The sequence below is a fragment of the Euleptes europaea genome, chromosome 5 (genome assembly GCF_029931775.1).
Source record: "Euleptes europaea isolate rEulEur1 chromosome 5, rEulEur1.hap1, whole genome shotgun sequence".
Classification (NCBI taxonomy): domain Eukaryota; kingdom Metazoa; phylum Chordata; class Lepidosauria; order Squamata; family Sphaerodactylidae; genus Euleptes; species Euleptes europaea.
In genome coordinates, this window is record NC_079316.1 from 58,060,329 (window position 1) to 58,077,070 (window position 16,742).

The following is a 16,742-nucleotide window of genomic DNA, read 5'->3' on the forward strand; positions in this document are numbered from 1 at the left end:
AAGAACACTGTGGTGCCTTTAAACGTCAGTGCAATTTGTGTGTGTGTGTATGTTTTAGAAATTTAGGCTGGGGTGGCAAATCCACCTATAAGCTTGCAGTGTTCAAAGCAAAAACTGTTATACTGAAAGTCAGGAGCTTTCACCCCCACCTCAACCTCTTCCCAAAAGACCCCATGCACATCCTTGGCCTATACAATTATGAATCATCTACAAAGTAAACCTGGATTAGAAAAGAAAAGAGAAGTGGACTGAGAGGAAAGGGTCCTTTTCATTCCCCCTGCCCTTTCTTCAATTAAAAGAGAGCACCTGTACACTGCAGTCCGAACTATGTTATCCAAATTACATCCACATGCACAGGCTTAAAGCTAAAAACCCTTTTTGTCATCAGAAGAATCAAAAAGTCCAAAAGCAGTGGTTGGTTTCTTTTTTATACATATATATATATATTTCTCTTGGGGTGAAGGGGAGACAGATAGACCGGTGTCTTTGTTTCAAACATTTATACAGGTAGGGATCTCTTTTGTGCTTTGAGTCTCAGCAACTGTGGAAATACTTCCTGCGACAGAGAAAGAAACACAACAAAGAAAAGGAAGTCAGCAAAATAACAGACTGCTACTGAACAGAAAATACCTCAATATCACAACATTTGTCTTTGGAGTCCATCATACCACGCTAACATGCCATGTGGCCAGAATATTGGCTTGCCATTTAGAAGGTAAAATGTAACATCTTGTTCCAGTACTAATGCATGTGACATAACCATGTCAAATTGCACGTAGAGAGAGTAGGAACAGGGCTAGTTGTGTTCCTCAGAAGGCTCTTAATGGTACTTGAAAAGAAAACAAGGATGTCAGAGGTTTGCTTAGGCATTTGCCTTTGCTTAAAGGCCTGCTGTTCACAATGAATGTTGAAAGCCAGTAATAAATTTCCATAGCTGGGGGGAGGTTAGCTTTAAGCCTACAAAGGAGCAATTTCTTAATACCTGAAAGCCCTGATTTCAAGAGAAGTCCAAAACTTCCCAGCAGAATCCACCATGAATTCCACTTACCTTGGTTATAGGCCGGGGATCTTTGCGGAAATTTTGTCTAGCCCTTTGGAACTGTGCTGCCATACTTGCTATTTTTGCTATGATAAAGCCTTGGATGTTTTCACTTATACATTGCTGTGTTTCATGCATATGGGTGTTGCCGATTACAACAGCTGCATGCACACTAACACACACACAATTAATAGTTGCCAAGAAGAAAAGCAACCAGCAAATTGCTTCTGAATGTCTGTCCCTCTAAATCCCCCACCCCAAATTTTGGGGAGGTCTAATTTACCTAATCTTGGTTACAACATTGCAACATTTGATTTCCCAGTTCCTTACAGACTGGATTTTCAAAATCTGTAAAAACTAAGCATTAGTATCTGCTGTTACAGCAGGTATCTTATGAGTGTGTGATTTTTCCCCTGTTCATGTAAACTATGCTCATGGGCAATCCTGCACATTAAAACACTAGACATTTTTTTCCCCCATTTGTGATTATTTGTATAATTGTAGTGATATTCCTTTTTGATCATGGAAAGGTCCTGATGTGAGAGTTCACAAGAACAGTAGTGTGCATTGTTCCCCATTCATTTAAATGTGCTGAGATCTTAGTTTTCAATGCTTATGCACACAGTCTTCCCCCTCTTTAAAAAAACACAGTAGTATTGAGATAGGGAGAGACAGAAGTGGTTTAATTGTGTGTGATGTCCTATCTGAAGCCTGGGAGCACATGACCTTTCTGTTAACTAAAAGGAACAATGTGCACTATGGAACTAACAAGTCAGGACCTTTCCATTAACTAAAAGGAATATTAATGCAATTGTGCACAGCACAGTGTGCTGAAAAATTATACCAGTGTTTTAGGTTCATGATGGCTGGTTTTCTGATCTTATCTAAATGGGGAAAGGAGGGGAGAATCATATCAATGAAAGGGATGAAAAGTGCAGAAAGAACAAATTACACATATGCCATTTCAGGAAGTAATTAGAGAAATTCTGTCTTTGAAATCAGAGGTGAGGCAGAGAAGAATGTAAGACAGAAAAACCATGAAATGGTTTGCAGAAAATCTGTCCTCCCCTGTTAAGCAAGTGAGAGGATTACATTGATGGTCTGCAGCATCTGCAGATGTTGTTTATTTATGTAACAAGCATATAGTTCATCCAATTTAAGATGCATGCAAAAAATGTATGCACAAAAGCAAGTGAGGCCTGTATAAAATAGCAACTGTGGTAGCTAGGGTTGCCAGCTCCAGGTTGGGAAATACCTGGAGATTTTTGGGGTGGAGCCTGAGGAGGGTGGGGTTTGGAGAGGGGTATAATGTCATGGAATCCACTTTCCAAAGTGGCCATTTTCTCCAGGTGAACTCATCTCTATCAGATGGAGATCAGTTGTAATCCCAGATGATCTCCAGCTACTACCTGGCAACCCTAGTGGTAGCATAAAAGGGGACCAGCTGGAATCTTATGGAGTCACATTGTCCTCCCACCAATAGTCAGGACATGCTTCTTTTGTTTGCATAGAACCCATAATTAGACCATAATTCATTAAAACAAATCCAGCAACAATCTTAATCCCAGATATACTGAGATTGGCTGCTGTTACTCTAAAGCATTGTCTATCTTTTTAGATCACACTGTCCAGGGCTGATCTCAATGTTGCAGAATGCTTTCATGGCTTGGCCCTAGCTCCAATTGAGCCAAGGCTAGATCCAAAATAGGGTTGCCAGATATCCAGGATTGACTTGGGCAATAGAGGAAGTGCCTGATTTGTCCGGTATCCAGGACAGCATTCGTGCAGTATTGTTACTGACAGCTCTCAATTTCCTTTTACGTTCCCAGTCTAGCCACTTTGGTCTTTGCCCCCTGCAGACAGCAGTACCAGCCCCCGCCCTTCCACTCCGCTGACTGCCCATTGTCTAATCAGCAGGTCAGCAACCCAGCGCACCTGCGCCTGACGAGCGCTCCTCATACATCTGACCGCCAGCGTGCTCATCAGCAGGGCAACAGTCTATGCACTGTCTGGTTCTGGACCCAGGGCAGTCCTTGGCTGTCTGGTCACGCTCTCTGGTTGGTGTCCAGGATGTCCAGGAAATTTTCCTCCCAATAGCCTCTTGTGTACAAGAATTGGTCTTTGGAAATCTGGCAACCCTACAAATAACCCCAGCTAGAATCAGTTAGATTCATCACAAGCAGTTCTTGAACACTATTCCCAAAGTGCAACATAATGCAAAGGAAGTGAGGTTAATTCAGAATAAAATCCATACAGTAAGAGCAGAACATACATTTACACTAGATCATTATGCATTTTTTGTTTTCATTTATAGAACCAACAACTGGCAGTCTTTATTTCTTCCTTGCACCTAAGGTAGCATTTAAGTGGCACGGCTAGATTCAAGTCCTTAAAGATCAACAAGATTTTCAGGGTTTAGGTACAAACACATGAACACATGAAGCTGCCTTATGAATCAGACCCTTGGTCCATCAAAGTCAGTATTGTCTACTCAGACTAGCAGCAGCTCTCCAGGGTCTCAGGCGGAGGTCTTTCACATCACCTACTTGCCTAGTCCTTTTATCTGGAGATGCCGGGGATTGAACCTGGGAGCTTCTGCATGCCAAGCAGATGCTCTACCACTGGGCCACGACCCAGTGGTAGGAGGAGTTTTGAGTCTGGAAACTTATACCCTTGAAATCTTGTTGCTCTTTAAGGTGCTACTGGACTCAAATCTAGCTCTTGTACTGCAGACCAACATGGCTACCCTCTGAAACCTTTAAAGTTGCATATTTCACCCTTGGCCTCTTGTGATTTACATTTGATGACTGCCGAATTCTCTTTGTATTTCAATTGTGAAGGTCTTCCACTGGTCTACCACTGGGGTAGACGTGGTTTTCAACCAATAAAACCCAGAAGAGCTAGGGATTTTGTTGATGGAACAAAATACAAATAAGCTTGTTTTTGTTGATGAAAATGATGGGATATATGCAACTTCGTTGTTGGGTGTTTGTTCCACCTTCTCATCACACCATTGACATTTTGCTTTCATCTTTCCCATTCCTCTCAATTCAGTTGGTTTTCTCTTCCCCCTGGCTACAGAGGGAGTTAAACATCAAGAGAGAAGGGTGGGAGATGAGGTAATTTAACTCATTATTGTAGCAGTGGTAGCAGTCTCACGCCATGCCAGATTTCCTGGTCTTAGCTTTTTTATTTGCAACTGGGAGTAGTACTACAGGTAGGGTTGCCAACAGGCCTGGTGAAAAATGGCCTGCTCTTTTAAGAGAGGCTTAGTGGGATGCCACAAAAAGCTTCAGCTGCCCATTTCCATACAGGGCATTTTCTTCCAGGTCTGAAGAAGTGAGCTGTGACTCACAAAAGCTTATACCCTGCCAGTAATGTTGTTAGTCTTTAAGATGCTACTGGACTCCTGCTCTTTTCTACTGCTACAGACAGACTACCGTAATATGGCTACCCATCGTGATTGATCTTCCAGGTCTGTTGGCAAGCCTAACTGCAAATATACTGCAAAGGTTGTTTGATGTCATGCAAAACTCACTGTAGTTTTAAACTCCTTTTCTTTCATTTTGTTCTTTTTATCAATTGTGTGGGTTCTCTGCAGGACCAGTTAGACTTCTGAGACGCTTCTTCCAACTTGTTAATATTCAGCAGATGGCTGAAAAAAATGCTTCGGCTGTGTTTCTTAGCTCCATTCTTTTTCCTTTGGTACCTCAACTTTTGCTGATCACTGTTTAGTTCCGTTGGTTAACTGGAGATATAGCTCTAAATCCTGGTCTCTGCTAAGTTTTCAGCTCTGGATTTGTTCTTCTTGGTCAGACTTTTCCTCATTTCCTCTTGTTCATTCTCTTGAGTTGATGCACTGTGTATAATAAAATTGCTCTTATTTTTGATCTTTTCCTTTCAGGTTTTTGGTTCTCACTTTAATTTCTTTCTCTGATTCCTGCTGCCATTACCTTTAGTGGTTTTTTGTTTTCTCTTCTGGCAATAAAACTGTTTTTATGCATCCTTCCTCCTGTCATTTTCTTACTTTTCCCTTTAAAACTCATGTTATTTCTTTCTTACAAATTGTTTCTCTGCTACTTGAGTCTCCTCCTTTTCTGCCTGATTTTAATTGTTTTCTACTTTTCCTTTTGCCTCCCATTTTTATTTTTATTTTGATCTGGCTGTTGTAGATTTTGTTTCTCTCTCTGGTCATAGTGCTTCTGTTCACTCTTAGGTGGAATATTCCTACTCTATCTGGTGCTAATAGTCTGTTCTTTACCTTCAACAATTCAATTTCTGACTGTGAGTTTCTTTTTATCATCCTTTTATTAATTTTATTCTGCTCTTTTTCTTGTATAAGCTTTTGGAGTAAAAATCTTTTAATTTCACGAGTTTTAAAAAGCAGGTTATGAAGTAACACAGGAAAGGGGAGGGGAGAACAAAGAATAAGAAGGAAATGCATACAAATGTTCAAGAATATATTAAAGGGCTCTCATTGACTCAAAGCCAGAAAGTAGTAAAAAAAAAAACTTTCTATTTTCTATACTATTGCTTGTAAAGATTGTCTTCTATATAGCAGAAGAGATCAGACACTCCATTCAACAATTGTCTGAGTGCCATTTTTTTCCACGGGAAAGTTCCACTTGAATTTGAAATTAAATCATCAATTTTACCTCAATCCAGACACTTTTAGGAAGAATACAAACAGTGTTCCCAAAGCTCTGAAAAACTGTATGTTCTTTCACATTTCCAGCACAAGTATGAAACTGTATTTCAATATGGAATCCAAGTCCAAATTTAGCCATCTAAACCATCCTTCCTTCCCACCCTTTCTTCCCACATACTAATGCTTGCCTGTCAAAATCACCTTCCCATCAAAACAGCATCCCCTTCAGTTTATAAGTCTTGATTTGTATTTGTTGACTTACAAGTCCTTCTGAATATGGTTCATATTTATGGGCAGGAGATGCTACAGGTCATATTGGAGAACTGTCATCCCATGTTTTACACTCGTACTATAATGGTCTGCTGTTTATCTGAAATAAATGTTATGCTGTTGTTTTAATTTATTAGAAGATCTATATCCTGTAATTCTATTTAAAAATAAACACTCAAAAAGTCTTATGCTTATTTGGTTGATTTTATCAGTAAATTAGGCGTTGTGCTTTTATTTATGTTTTTTTTTTTAATCTGGCTTTTGCCTAGATATGGCACATAATCTGCCTTGATACCTGAATGGATGATCTACCCTGATGGAGGTCTCCTGACAGGGCAAGTGCATCCCTGTTAGTTGTCTTGGACTTCGCAGCAGGCTTCAGTACTAGCAACCATGGTATTCTTCTGGTCTGCCTGACAGGAATGGACCTCAGAGGTGTTGTACTGGCATAGTTCCAGTCATTCATGAAAGGTCAGTTCCAGAAGGTAGTGCTAAAGAACTTCTGTTCCTTGATTACTGGTTTATGGGATTCCAGAAAGTTCCATCTTGTCTCCATGGTGTCCAATATCTTCATGAAACAGCTGGTAGAAGTTATTCATAGATTTGGAGTTGACACCAATATGCAGATAATACCTAGCTTTATCTCACCTTTCTACTTGAATCCAGGTAGGGAATGTATGTGCAGTTTCTTGAGTGGTGAGGGACTGGATGAAGCTTAATCCAGACAAATTGAAAATGTAGCTTGGGGTTAAAACTAATACAGGAATAGGTCAGCCTGAAATAGCATGCCTGAAATACCATGGGAATGCTCTCGCGCTTCTCTCTGAAGATAGCCAGATGATAGGGTGGGCTTTTCAGCTTGATACGACATGACTTGCATGATTCACTTAAATGTGGCTACTTGCTAATGTTCAACAGCAGTCACCCTACAAAGGCCAGTGTGGTGTAGTGATTAGAGTTTCAGACTAGGAACCTGAATCCCCATTTTGCCCTGGAAACTCACTGGGTGACCATGGGCCAGTTACACAGTTATCATTTACCTCACAGGTGGAGCAGATTGGCCATTAAGATGCCTATCAGTGGGCTGATGGCCTCTGCCCCTCCTGGGCTGGGCCACTCCTGCAACAGAAGGGCTGAGCCTGGCCCACATGAGACAAGGTGAGACAGGGAAGAAGTGCCTGGATTGCCTGAGATGGGTTGGGGAGGGAGCCCTGGCCCAGTCCTCCAGAGGCAAGACAGGGGAGGTGGCACTTGGCCCACCTGAGATGAGGTGTGATATGGGAGATGGCACCTGGCTAGGGCTGTCGATTAGGTTCGGCCTGAACCAAAAAACATCTGAATTTCGCCTGATTCGGCGGTTTTTAGTTCGGGACGAACCGAACTCAAAAATAGCGGGAAAACGGGGGAGCTGAATTCAGCGAGTTCGGGAGTTCACAAATAAATTCGACAAACCCGGGGCACAGCAGCATAACTGTCAGTAAGCAGCATTCTCCCCCGGCCAATCGGTGGCCAAGCTGGGTCTTCTTCTGGCCAATCAGTCAGGATTGAGTACTGGAGGAATCAGCTGCTGCGTGGCCCGGCCGGGGAGAGAAAGAGAGAGAAATCCTTGTTGGGGGGTGCGTGTGCACATTCGCTCATTTCCGTGTGCACATTTCCGTGGCTGCAGGGGGCGCATTTTTGGGGGTAGAGACCCCAAACTTTCAGTGGACGGAGCTTCAGATGAGCCTTCTTAAGAGACCCCCCAAGTTTTGTCAACATTGGGTCAGGGGGTCCCGAGATATGGGCTCCACCCCTTTTCCCTCCCCCCTTTTCCATTTCCTTGGCTGCAGGGGGCACTTTTTGGGGGGTGCAGCCCCCAAACTTTCAGCATAGCTTCAGATGAGCCTTCTTAAGAGACCCCCCAAGTTTTGTAAAGGTGGGTTCAGTGGGGGCAGAAATTTGGGCTCCGCCTTTTCTCTTTCCATGGCTGCAGGGGGTGCATTTTTGGGGGTGCAGTCCCCAAACATTCAGCATAGCTTCAGACGAGCCTTCTTAAGAGACCCCCCAAGTTTTGTAAACATTGGGTCAGGGGGTCCCGAGATATGGGCTTTCCCCTTTTCCCTATTGGGATGAACCCGATCCTGTATGCATCTCCACAGCGGCAAATCCAAGGCAAAACCTCCCGTGCTTAAATAGAATCGTATTGGATTACCCAGTCCTCCCAGCCCCTCCTGATGGAACAGAAGACAGCCACAGTAAGACCCCTTTGGGGGCTTTAATCTATAATTTTTCTCCTGTGTGTGTGTGTGTGGGGGGAAGCAGAGTCTGTGTGTGTGTGGGGAGGGAGCAGTTTCTGTGGGTGGGGGGGAAGCCAAAGGGGGCTTTCGCCCATTCTGCCTGGGGTGTGTGTGCCCCTTCAAGTCTCTCTCTCCCTGGTTTGAGGGGGGGGGGGCTTCAGTTGTGCATCCTCAGGTTTTCCCTCATTCATAAGATCAGTTATGTCTATTTTGATGCTTGCTCAAAACTGGTTTTCAAATGGTGACTTAAAGAATGCATTTGCCTGGTCCCGAGTCCGATGCAAAAGGGGAAATTCCACCCCTCCTGCTCATTATGCATAGCTAGCTGCCTCTGACCCTTTCCATGGTTTGCAAACTCCCAGGTGTCAGGTGTTGCTTTGCATGGTTGCAAACGTGTTGCTTTGCATGGTTGTGTTGCTTTGCAGTTGTGTTGCTTTGCAAACTTCTTTGCACCTGCCCCGCCCTTGCTCCCCGCAGCTCAGCTGTTTGTCGGGGCTGGGAGCTTTGTGCATGGGCGGCAAGCTCTGCTCAGAGATGCACATTAAGGGTGGGGGGACCCCTTTCGGGGCCCATATCTTAGCCCCCCCTGACCCAATCTTTACAAAACTTGGGGGGTCTTGCAAGAAGGGTCCTTTAAAGCTCCGCTGAAAGTTTGGGACCTCTACCCCCAAAAATGCCCCCCCGGAGCCATGGAAAGGCACAGTTGTGTTTTTAATGGCTTTATTCGGCCGAATTTTTTCCCCGAACTTTGAATTCGTGCTGAATTGCACGGACCCAAAGCTGGGGAGTTCGGACTTTGGCATATCCCGAATCCAGATGGGCTGAATTCGGCTGAATCCAAACTATACCGAATTTTTTTTTCAATAGCCCTACACCTGGCCTGGCCTGCCCAAGGCAGGGGGGAGGCTGTGCATGGCTTAATATGCCCAAGGGGAGGGGAGGCTGTGCCCAGCTTGATCTGTCCAAGGTGAGGGGGGAGGTGGTGCCTGATTCAGGCAAGTGAGGAGGCAGCACCTGGCTCATCCTGCCCAAACCCTGCATGAAACCAGGGAAGCAGCACCCACCCCGCCTCAGGCATGAGAAGTGGTGCCCAGCCCACCTGAGCCCCATGCGAGGCAAGGAATGTGGCACCCAGCCAACTGGTTGGGCAGGCTGCCTCTTCCTTCCTCCCTACCTCCCTACCAGTGCATGGTCAGGAAGACTGTGTCTTCTTCTTTCTTTCCCTTGGGGGCTGGGACCAGGGGGCTGGAGGAGGGGCCCCCTTTTCCAAAGTGTTTCACTTTCAATTTGACCCTGATCCGAATTTGTTTCCAAGGATAAAATGGAGGACAGGAGAATGATGTAAGCTGCTTTGAGTCCATATTGTGGAGAAAGGTGGGTTATAAATGAAGTAAAAAGTAATAGATGTAGCTGAAGATGGGGGACAAGTAAAAGTTAAGTGGGTGTATGCATGGGAAGGAGAAAAGAAGGCAAAGTATTGTGAGCATATGGGGGTTGCCAGGAGAAAGCAAAGAGGAAATAGCCTGGGGAAGGTGATACAGGGGGAAATGATGTTCCCCCTTGCAAGTCCTTGCAGGTTACCCATGGTGCATCTGGGCCTGCCCTGGCAACCAGCATTGTGCAACTGGGCCATAGTTTTCCTGGGCAGAGGCTGCCAGGGATAGAATAGGAGGAAAAACTAAATACAAGGGTGCAGATAAAGGTAGGTGGGAAGGAGGCAGGAAAAGGGAGAGACAATGGGGGCTTTCAGGGAAGGGAAAGAGTAATTGGGGGAAAATGAGATGTCCCCACAAGTCCTTGTTGGTTCCTAAATGTCATACAGAAAACAGAATTCATTACATATACAAAATAAAACTGTAGCATTTCATTAAAAATTACTCCACTTTAAATGCAGGTACCACATTTTGAAAGTTTTATGAGTCATAAAGTGGCTTTTAGAGTATGCCTTTTTGTTTAATGAGGGAGAAATGTTCAAAATATCAGGTACAAAAACTTTACAGAAGGAAACACTTTGGGTATTCTGGTTAGGTAGACTTCAAGCACCCCAAACTGTTGAAGTGCAGCATATCCAGTTGTACATAGAAATGTTTGACTGAAAAGAAACAAAAGGTCATCAAGTTCAAAACTCTGCATTGAGGCAAAGTCAGCACCAACAGAAATATTCGCTCATGTAATCAAAGTGTAAGAAATAGGAAGAAAAGGCATGCAGATGAAGCAAAGATATACCATGCTAGAATTGTCTAAAGGGCAAAGAAGAGGGTTAACAAAGCAAACTCAGGAAGCTCACACAAGAAAGCTATGTACAAGAGAAAAATTTAGAGAAAGAAAGCTGTTCAACTTTGTCTTTTAAGTTCTCTGATTTCTGATCACATGTTTAAGATTCTCCTCACCATATTTACTGATGCTACAGAAGATGGGCCTCTTGTCATCTTTGTTGTCCCTCACAGTAGCTTAATGCTTGATGAATATTACCTATTCTCATACTAGCCCATATGTCTTGGTGGATGAAAGATCTGTTCTGACCCTTAATAGGCCTGAGGATGAAATCAAAACTCAATGATTAAGCCTCCTCAAGAATTAATTTCCTTTTCTTTATAGCATACTTCGCCCTTTCCATCTATGTTTTAGGGTACAAAACACAGCTTTCTGATACTAATAAGCCAATGATGAATAAACACGTTAAAATTAATCATATAAAACTTCTCATACATGTAGTGTGTTTGCTTCTATTTGTCTTTTGGTTGCAAAACTGACAGTGCATTCCTGAGCTTTCGGCATGGGGGAACGGTGGGGAGGAGATGCCGCTGTGGCACTAGGGCTGTTGGAAAAAAAATAGGTATAGTTCGGCTTTGGCAAAATTCAGCCCGTTTTTATTCGGGCCATGCCGAAGTCCGAATTCCCCCGCTTCAGATCCCCGGAAATCCTTCAGGGGGATTCGCTGAAGGCGCGCGGAGGGCCCTTTAAACAGATCTGCGCCTCCCAGCTGGGGGGGGTCCTCCCGGCCGGGAGGCACAGATCTGTTTAAAGGGCCACCCGCGCGCCTCCAGGGAAGCTCCCTGGAGGCGCGCGGGAGGACTTCAAACAGATGTGTGCCTCCTTGCTGGGAGGCGCAAATCTATTTAAAGCCCCCCCCCATCCCTGCCGGGACTCCCGGCAGGGCTGGCGGGGGGCCGGCAAGACGCTCTGCGCAGGCAGCGCAGAGGGTTTCCAGAGCCCCCCCAGCCCTGCCGGGACTCCCAGCACGGCTGGTGGGGGGCTGGCAAGACCCCCCCCCCAGCTGGGAGGCACAGACCTGTTTAAAGGGACCCCTCCCCGCGCCTTCATGGAAGCCCCATGAAGGTGCGGGGGGCCCGAATCTGCTGAATTTATTCACTGAACCCCCGAATTCGGCAAATTCGGCTCCCCCGTTTCCCGCCTTTTTTGAGTTCGGTTCATCCAAACCGAAAAACAGCCGAATCAGGGGAAATTCGGCTGTTTTTCAGTTCGGCCCGAACCGAATCAACAGCCTTATGTGGCACCTCTTAATCTGTTTCCCTGGCACCAAAAACTAAAAAAAACTTTTAAAAAAAAACACCTTTTAAAGGCTTTTAAAAAATTTTAAATAGGGCTTTTCACCCCATAGAGAAAAGCGAGGCTGCACTTGCTAAAAAACAGGCGCAGCCTCACTCTTCTCGCTGCCGGCGTACCCAGGGCGAAAGGTGACAAGAGGCTACCTAATGGCAGCTCCTCCCCCCAGCCCACCCTGGGAATCTCTTGGGATGCCAGAACGCCCCCTGGAATGCCAGCGCGGGCCTTTACGCTGGTGGGTCACTGGCAGAAGGCCCCGTCAGAGTCCCAGGGGCAGTGTGACAGTGGCAGTGCCCGGAGACCGGCGTCCGGGCCTCCCCGCTGGCGTTGGGGCCACTAACAGCGGCGTAAGTAGCCCGGGGGGCCCTAACCCTGGCGCAGTGCCTTCCTTGCCTCCTAAGGGCTTTTGCCGTTAAAGATCAAGAATGTGCAGTGTGTCAGTTAAGTGAGGAAATTCCACACATATTCAGTCAGATCAACCAAGCTAAACAAGTTACAAGTGAAAAAAAGAGTTGGTGGGCTGCAGTATTAAACCAAACCACATAGCACTAATTCTGCAGCACTAAAACAATTATCACAATTGTGGGGAGTAGTTTCTGCTTCTGCAGGACTACTGTAGATTCTCAAGTTATTTATTAGAGTTACAACCTCAATCTTTCTTTTCCTAATTATGTTAAAAGGCATTGTAAAAAGGCGGGACAGTGTAAGATAGAGGTATCTTCCACACAGAGACAGGATCTTGTGGTTTCCCCAATGCTGGTGCAGCTGTAGATAAAGCACAACTGCAACACAGCCTCCCCATGGCAAAGTTTCCCAGTTTTCTTGCCCCAGTTCCCCCACCCCCAAAGTGGCCACCCTCCTTCCCTGCGCCACAAAGGCTTTTGCAAAAAAAAAATTAAAGTCAGCACAAAAATATTGTTATATTGATATACCATTGTCATGATAGGTGTAGCAGGTTCACTGAACTCCCAACTTTTTTTAAAGTCTCTAGCCCTTTCCCTTGCAAAGATGTGCCTTTTTTCATTATATTTCTGCAAGGGAAGAGGATAGAGAATTACTTTTTTTTTAATGGCATCTGGGAATTCAGAGAACCCGCTACAAATATTATTGCAGGTGTATATCGATATACCTGATCCTGTCCCCATGCTGATTTTTTTAAATAATTAAAAAAAAAACCTTGGGGAGAACTTGGCTGCCATGGGGACAGGATCAGGGAAACTGGCTGCCATGTGGTCCACAAAATCTGAATTTACCCACCTGCACAGCAGCCATCCAGACTTTACTTCGATCTTTCCCAAAACTTCAGAGCAAATTAGGCTTGAGACAGATCAGAGAACAGGCGAAAAAAACCCTGGAGGTATATGAATGAACTACAATGCTGTGGGGAAGCAGAAAAAAAAAAAAACCTCCTTCCCGAAAGCATTGAACTCAGGGGCAGATACCTGTGTGAAAGACCACAGAAAGTCTTCATATAGCCTTTTCAAGATTGCTTGCAAACTTCAACATGCATGGGAAAATGCTCAGTTGGGAATCTACAATGTCTGTTAGTGTGAGACATTTTGAAAGCACAATTTTACAATGAAGGTTTGTTTAAAATTCTTTGGGCAGCTAGCAAGGAGAAATCTGCCCTTTGCTTAGCAGCTGGCGAGCATCTTCAAGGGTGGTGTCAATCTTCAGAGGAGTAACTATAAACCAGACATGAGAAATCCATGTAAAATGTTTTCATTTTAAGTACTTTGTACAAGTACCTTGTCTCTGTAACCCTAAGCTATTACAGAGAGAGTTACTACAGTGAAGACAAAACACTGTTGATTTTCTCATTGATGTAGTAGATCAGCAGGAGGAAGGGTAATTTGAGTAATTTAGAGAGGTTAACACAAAAGTGGGAATAGTTAGGTGTTGCAGCAGAGAAGGCTGGAAGGCTCAGAGTAGATTTAGCCAATCAGAATCCAGAATCTGACCAGTTCCTGGCTGTTGTCGTTTATTTACCTATGGGCTGGGAATCCACCTTCTCCTCTACTAGTTGCTCTGGGGTCATCTCCCTCTGAGGGACATTAGGCATGCTTTCACTTTGACTGCCTGGACTGACCATCTCTTGATCTTTCTCATTCTGCATCTGTGCATAAACATTAATGCCCGGAATCTTCCTAAAACATTAACAGAAACCATCATTGCTGAGGTACGCTTTGGAGCTCTTGGCATCAAGTTTTCACATCTGAAAGATGAACTGAAGAGTAAAAAGGAAGGATTCTTACCTTTTGAATTTGTAGATTACAAATACTGCCAAGCCCACAAACACCACGGAGAGCAGCATCAACATGGCTGAACCACTGTGGCTAGGTGTGACATCTATAAGAGGGGCTGCAAAAGGTTAAAGAGAACTTTAGAGTGGGAAAACAACCAACAGTGTCACATTTGTCTCTGCAGCTGTTGCTTACATTTTGTATCCACTCTTTGTTTAGGTCTGTCCTACTGGACTGTTTGGGCCACATAGTACATGAGAATCTGACACAGGCCTTTCCCAATCAACACACACTTGTCTTTGGCCCAACATTTGAAAATGACTTATTTAGACTCAGATAAATAAATTGATGTATTATAACACACACCATCACATAACCATACACAGAATTTGCAGAATGAATATCGCTTTCTGAACAGCCATCTTTGATATTTCCCAGTTTGTCATCCCAATGGCTATGGTGCTTTCATGAGAAATGTGAAATGTCAGAATGTATCATATTTCACAGCACTGTCAGTAAGTTTTTGGGGGGTGATACATGCTCTGTTCCAAAATATAAATATTTAATGGCATATTAACAAAAAGTGAGTCAAGGACCACAGCATTACCCAATTTTGATGACCCTGAATTTGACCTGACCTTGAGCATCAAGGTAAAGGATGTGGTTGGTAGCCAGTGGGTATGGATAGATAAAGGTATAACTGCATTGCCAGATCAAACCTTGCAGTATCTCTGGTCAGAAAACAAACAAACACCTACATTTCTGGCCAGTTCACTTCTGCCACATACTGAATGACTATAATTGTAAATCTGGTTTGCACGGCTCATTACCCTCCAAGCAAGCACAGCCTTCTAGCCACATTGGGTCCTGCCAAATGTTTCATAATTCTCCCTGGATACATATTCAATTTTTGTAGTCTCGGGAAAGCAGAAAGAATAGGATGCTTAGAAAGTCCTTAGTGAGCACTCAGTCTGTTCACTGTGGGCTATGGTCAGTTTCATTGATCTCAAATTGTACAGGGTTCTGGTTACAATTAAAAGACACATGAAGTTAATATGCATGTCAAAGATAATAAATCTTTTTGCTTAAAAGGAGATGATAGATTATACTATAGAACTATGTTGTATGTACAGCTGGCTTTGAAGACTGTTTGGAGGAGGACTGCCTACTCTCATATCAACCTACCTGCCCATTAAGATCAGTGCCCTGAGCCCTACTCTTTGGGCACTTTCAATCCACTTTCTTTTTTTTTATAATAATTTTTATTCTTTTTTCAACATATATAAACAAACAAATCATTAGTAAAAGTCATTATCTCATTATAAATTTGTATACTCTTTTGATATAGTTCTAATCCTAATATTGTAATATACTTACAAATGTATTTTATTTCAAAACCAAATATAAAAATTCATGTATATACTTAATTCAAATATACTTGTTATCTATCTTGTAGTCAATCCTATTATAACTATGCATTCTGATGTATACACATCCCTAAAATTGATATAAAATGGATCAGATCAAAGAGTAACCTTCAAGTTTCCCCAGTTGCAATTCATTTTCACAATAACTTCTCCAAGCCTCCCACTCTCCCATAAATTGCATATTATCTTTTTGATTTATCAGTGCCGTATGTTTTGCCATTTCCATCAGTTCCAACATTTTTTTTATCCAATCTATTTTATCTGGAATGTCCGCTGATTTCCATTTAGCTGCATAAATCAATCTTGCAGCTGTGGTGGCATAGATTAGAAATGATCTTTGAGTCATGATAGTATCCGGTATCACACTAAGTAACATCATCTCTGGTGTTTTAGGTATATTATTCTGGATAATCAATCTTATTTCATTGTAAATCATGTCCCAAAAGTTTTTAGCTTTATCACAGGTCCACCACATATGATGGAATGAACCTGTTTCTATGTTGCACTTCCAGCATTTTAGAGACATTGTATTGTAGATCCTTGCCATCTTTTTAGGCGTTAAATACCACCTATATATCATTTTGTAAATGTTTTCTCTCAAAGATTGGGCAAGAACACACTTCATATCTCGAGACCAAAGTCTTTCCCATTTATCCAAAAATATGTCGTGACCCAAAGTTTGTGCCCAGGTAATCATGGTAGGTTTAAACCGTTCTTGTTTACAGTGAATTTCCAAGCACTTTCAATCCACTTTCAATCCACTTTGAAGCTGGATTTTACTGTGTGAAATGGCAAAATCCACTTGCAAATGATCATTAAAGTGGATTGAAAGTGCATTATTAGGCATGTGTGAAAGTGCCCTTTGTGTTGGCACCTTCTGAAGTGAGGTGGGTGGATACTAAAGACAGAGCTTTTTCATTCGTGGCACCTCAGTTATTGAATACTCTTCCTCCAGAGGTTTGTCATGTGAGAAACATTTTATTTTCCCAAGCATTTCCTTGTAAACTACAGAAGGACCTCTCCAAAATTCTTTTTTAGCAAAAGCTATTTTACACCTGTTTTACCTTCCTTCTTGGTTTATTATATTTATGGCTTTTCACTTGCTCTTTTACAATGTGATTTAATTTTTAATTCATCATATTGTTTCAGTAATTTTACAATTTCTTTCTGTAAGCTGATTCAAGCATAACATATTAAGAAGCAGCTAATAAATGGCCCAAACAAGCCAACAAATTACAATTGATTCAAAATGCAACAGACAGATTGAAAGTG

The 16,742-nt window shown here is 43.2% G+C and overlaps 1 protein-coding gene across 1 annotated transcript in view; it reads right to left on the bottom strand.

Annotated features, from left to right (window-relative positions):
* Nucleotides 1-453: 453 nt before the first annotated feature.
* Nucleotides 454-16,742, bottom strand: part of LOC130477365 (VPS10 domain-containing receptor SorCS1) — a 496,720-nt gene continuing 480,431 nt past the window's right edge. The window contains exons 25-26 of the mRNA XM_056849300.1: nucleotides 14,056-14,161; nucleotides 454-556 (exon numbers count right to left, since the gene is read on the bottom strand). Coding sequence (XP_056705278.1) covers nucleotides 535-556; nucleotides 14,056-14,161 — 128 coding nt within the window. The 3' untranslated portion in view covers nucleotides 454-534. The remainder of the gene's footprint in view (nucleotides 557-14,055; nucleotides 14,162-16,742) is intronic.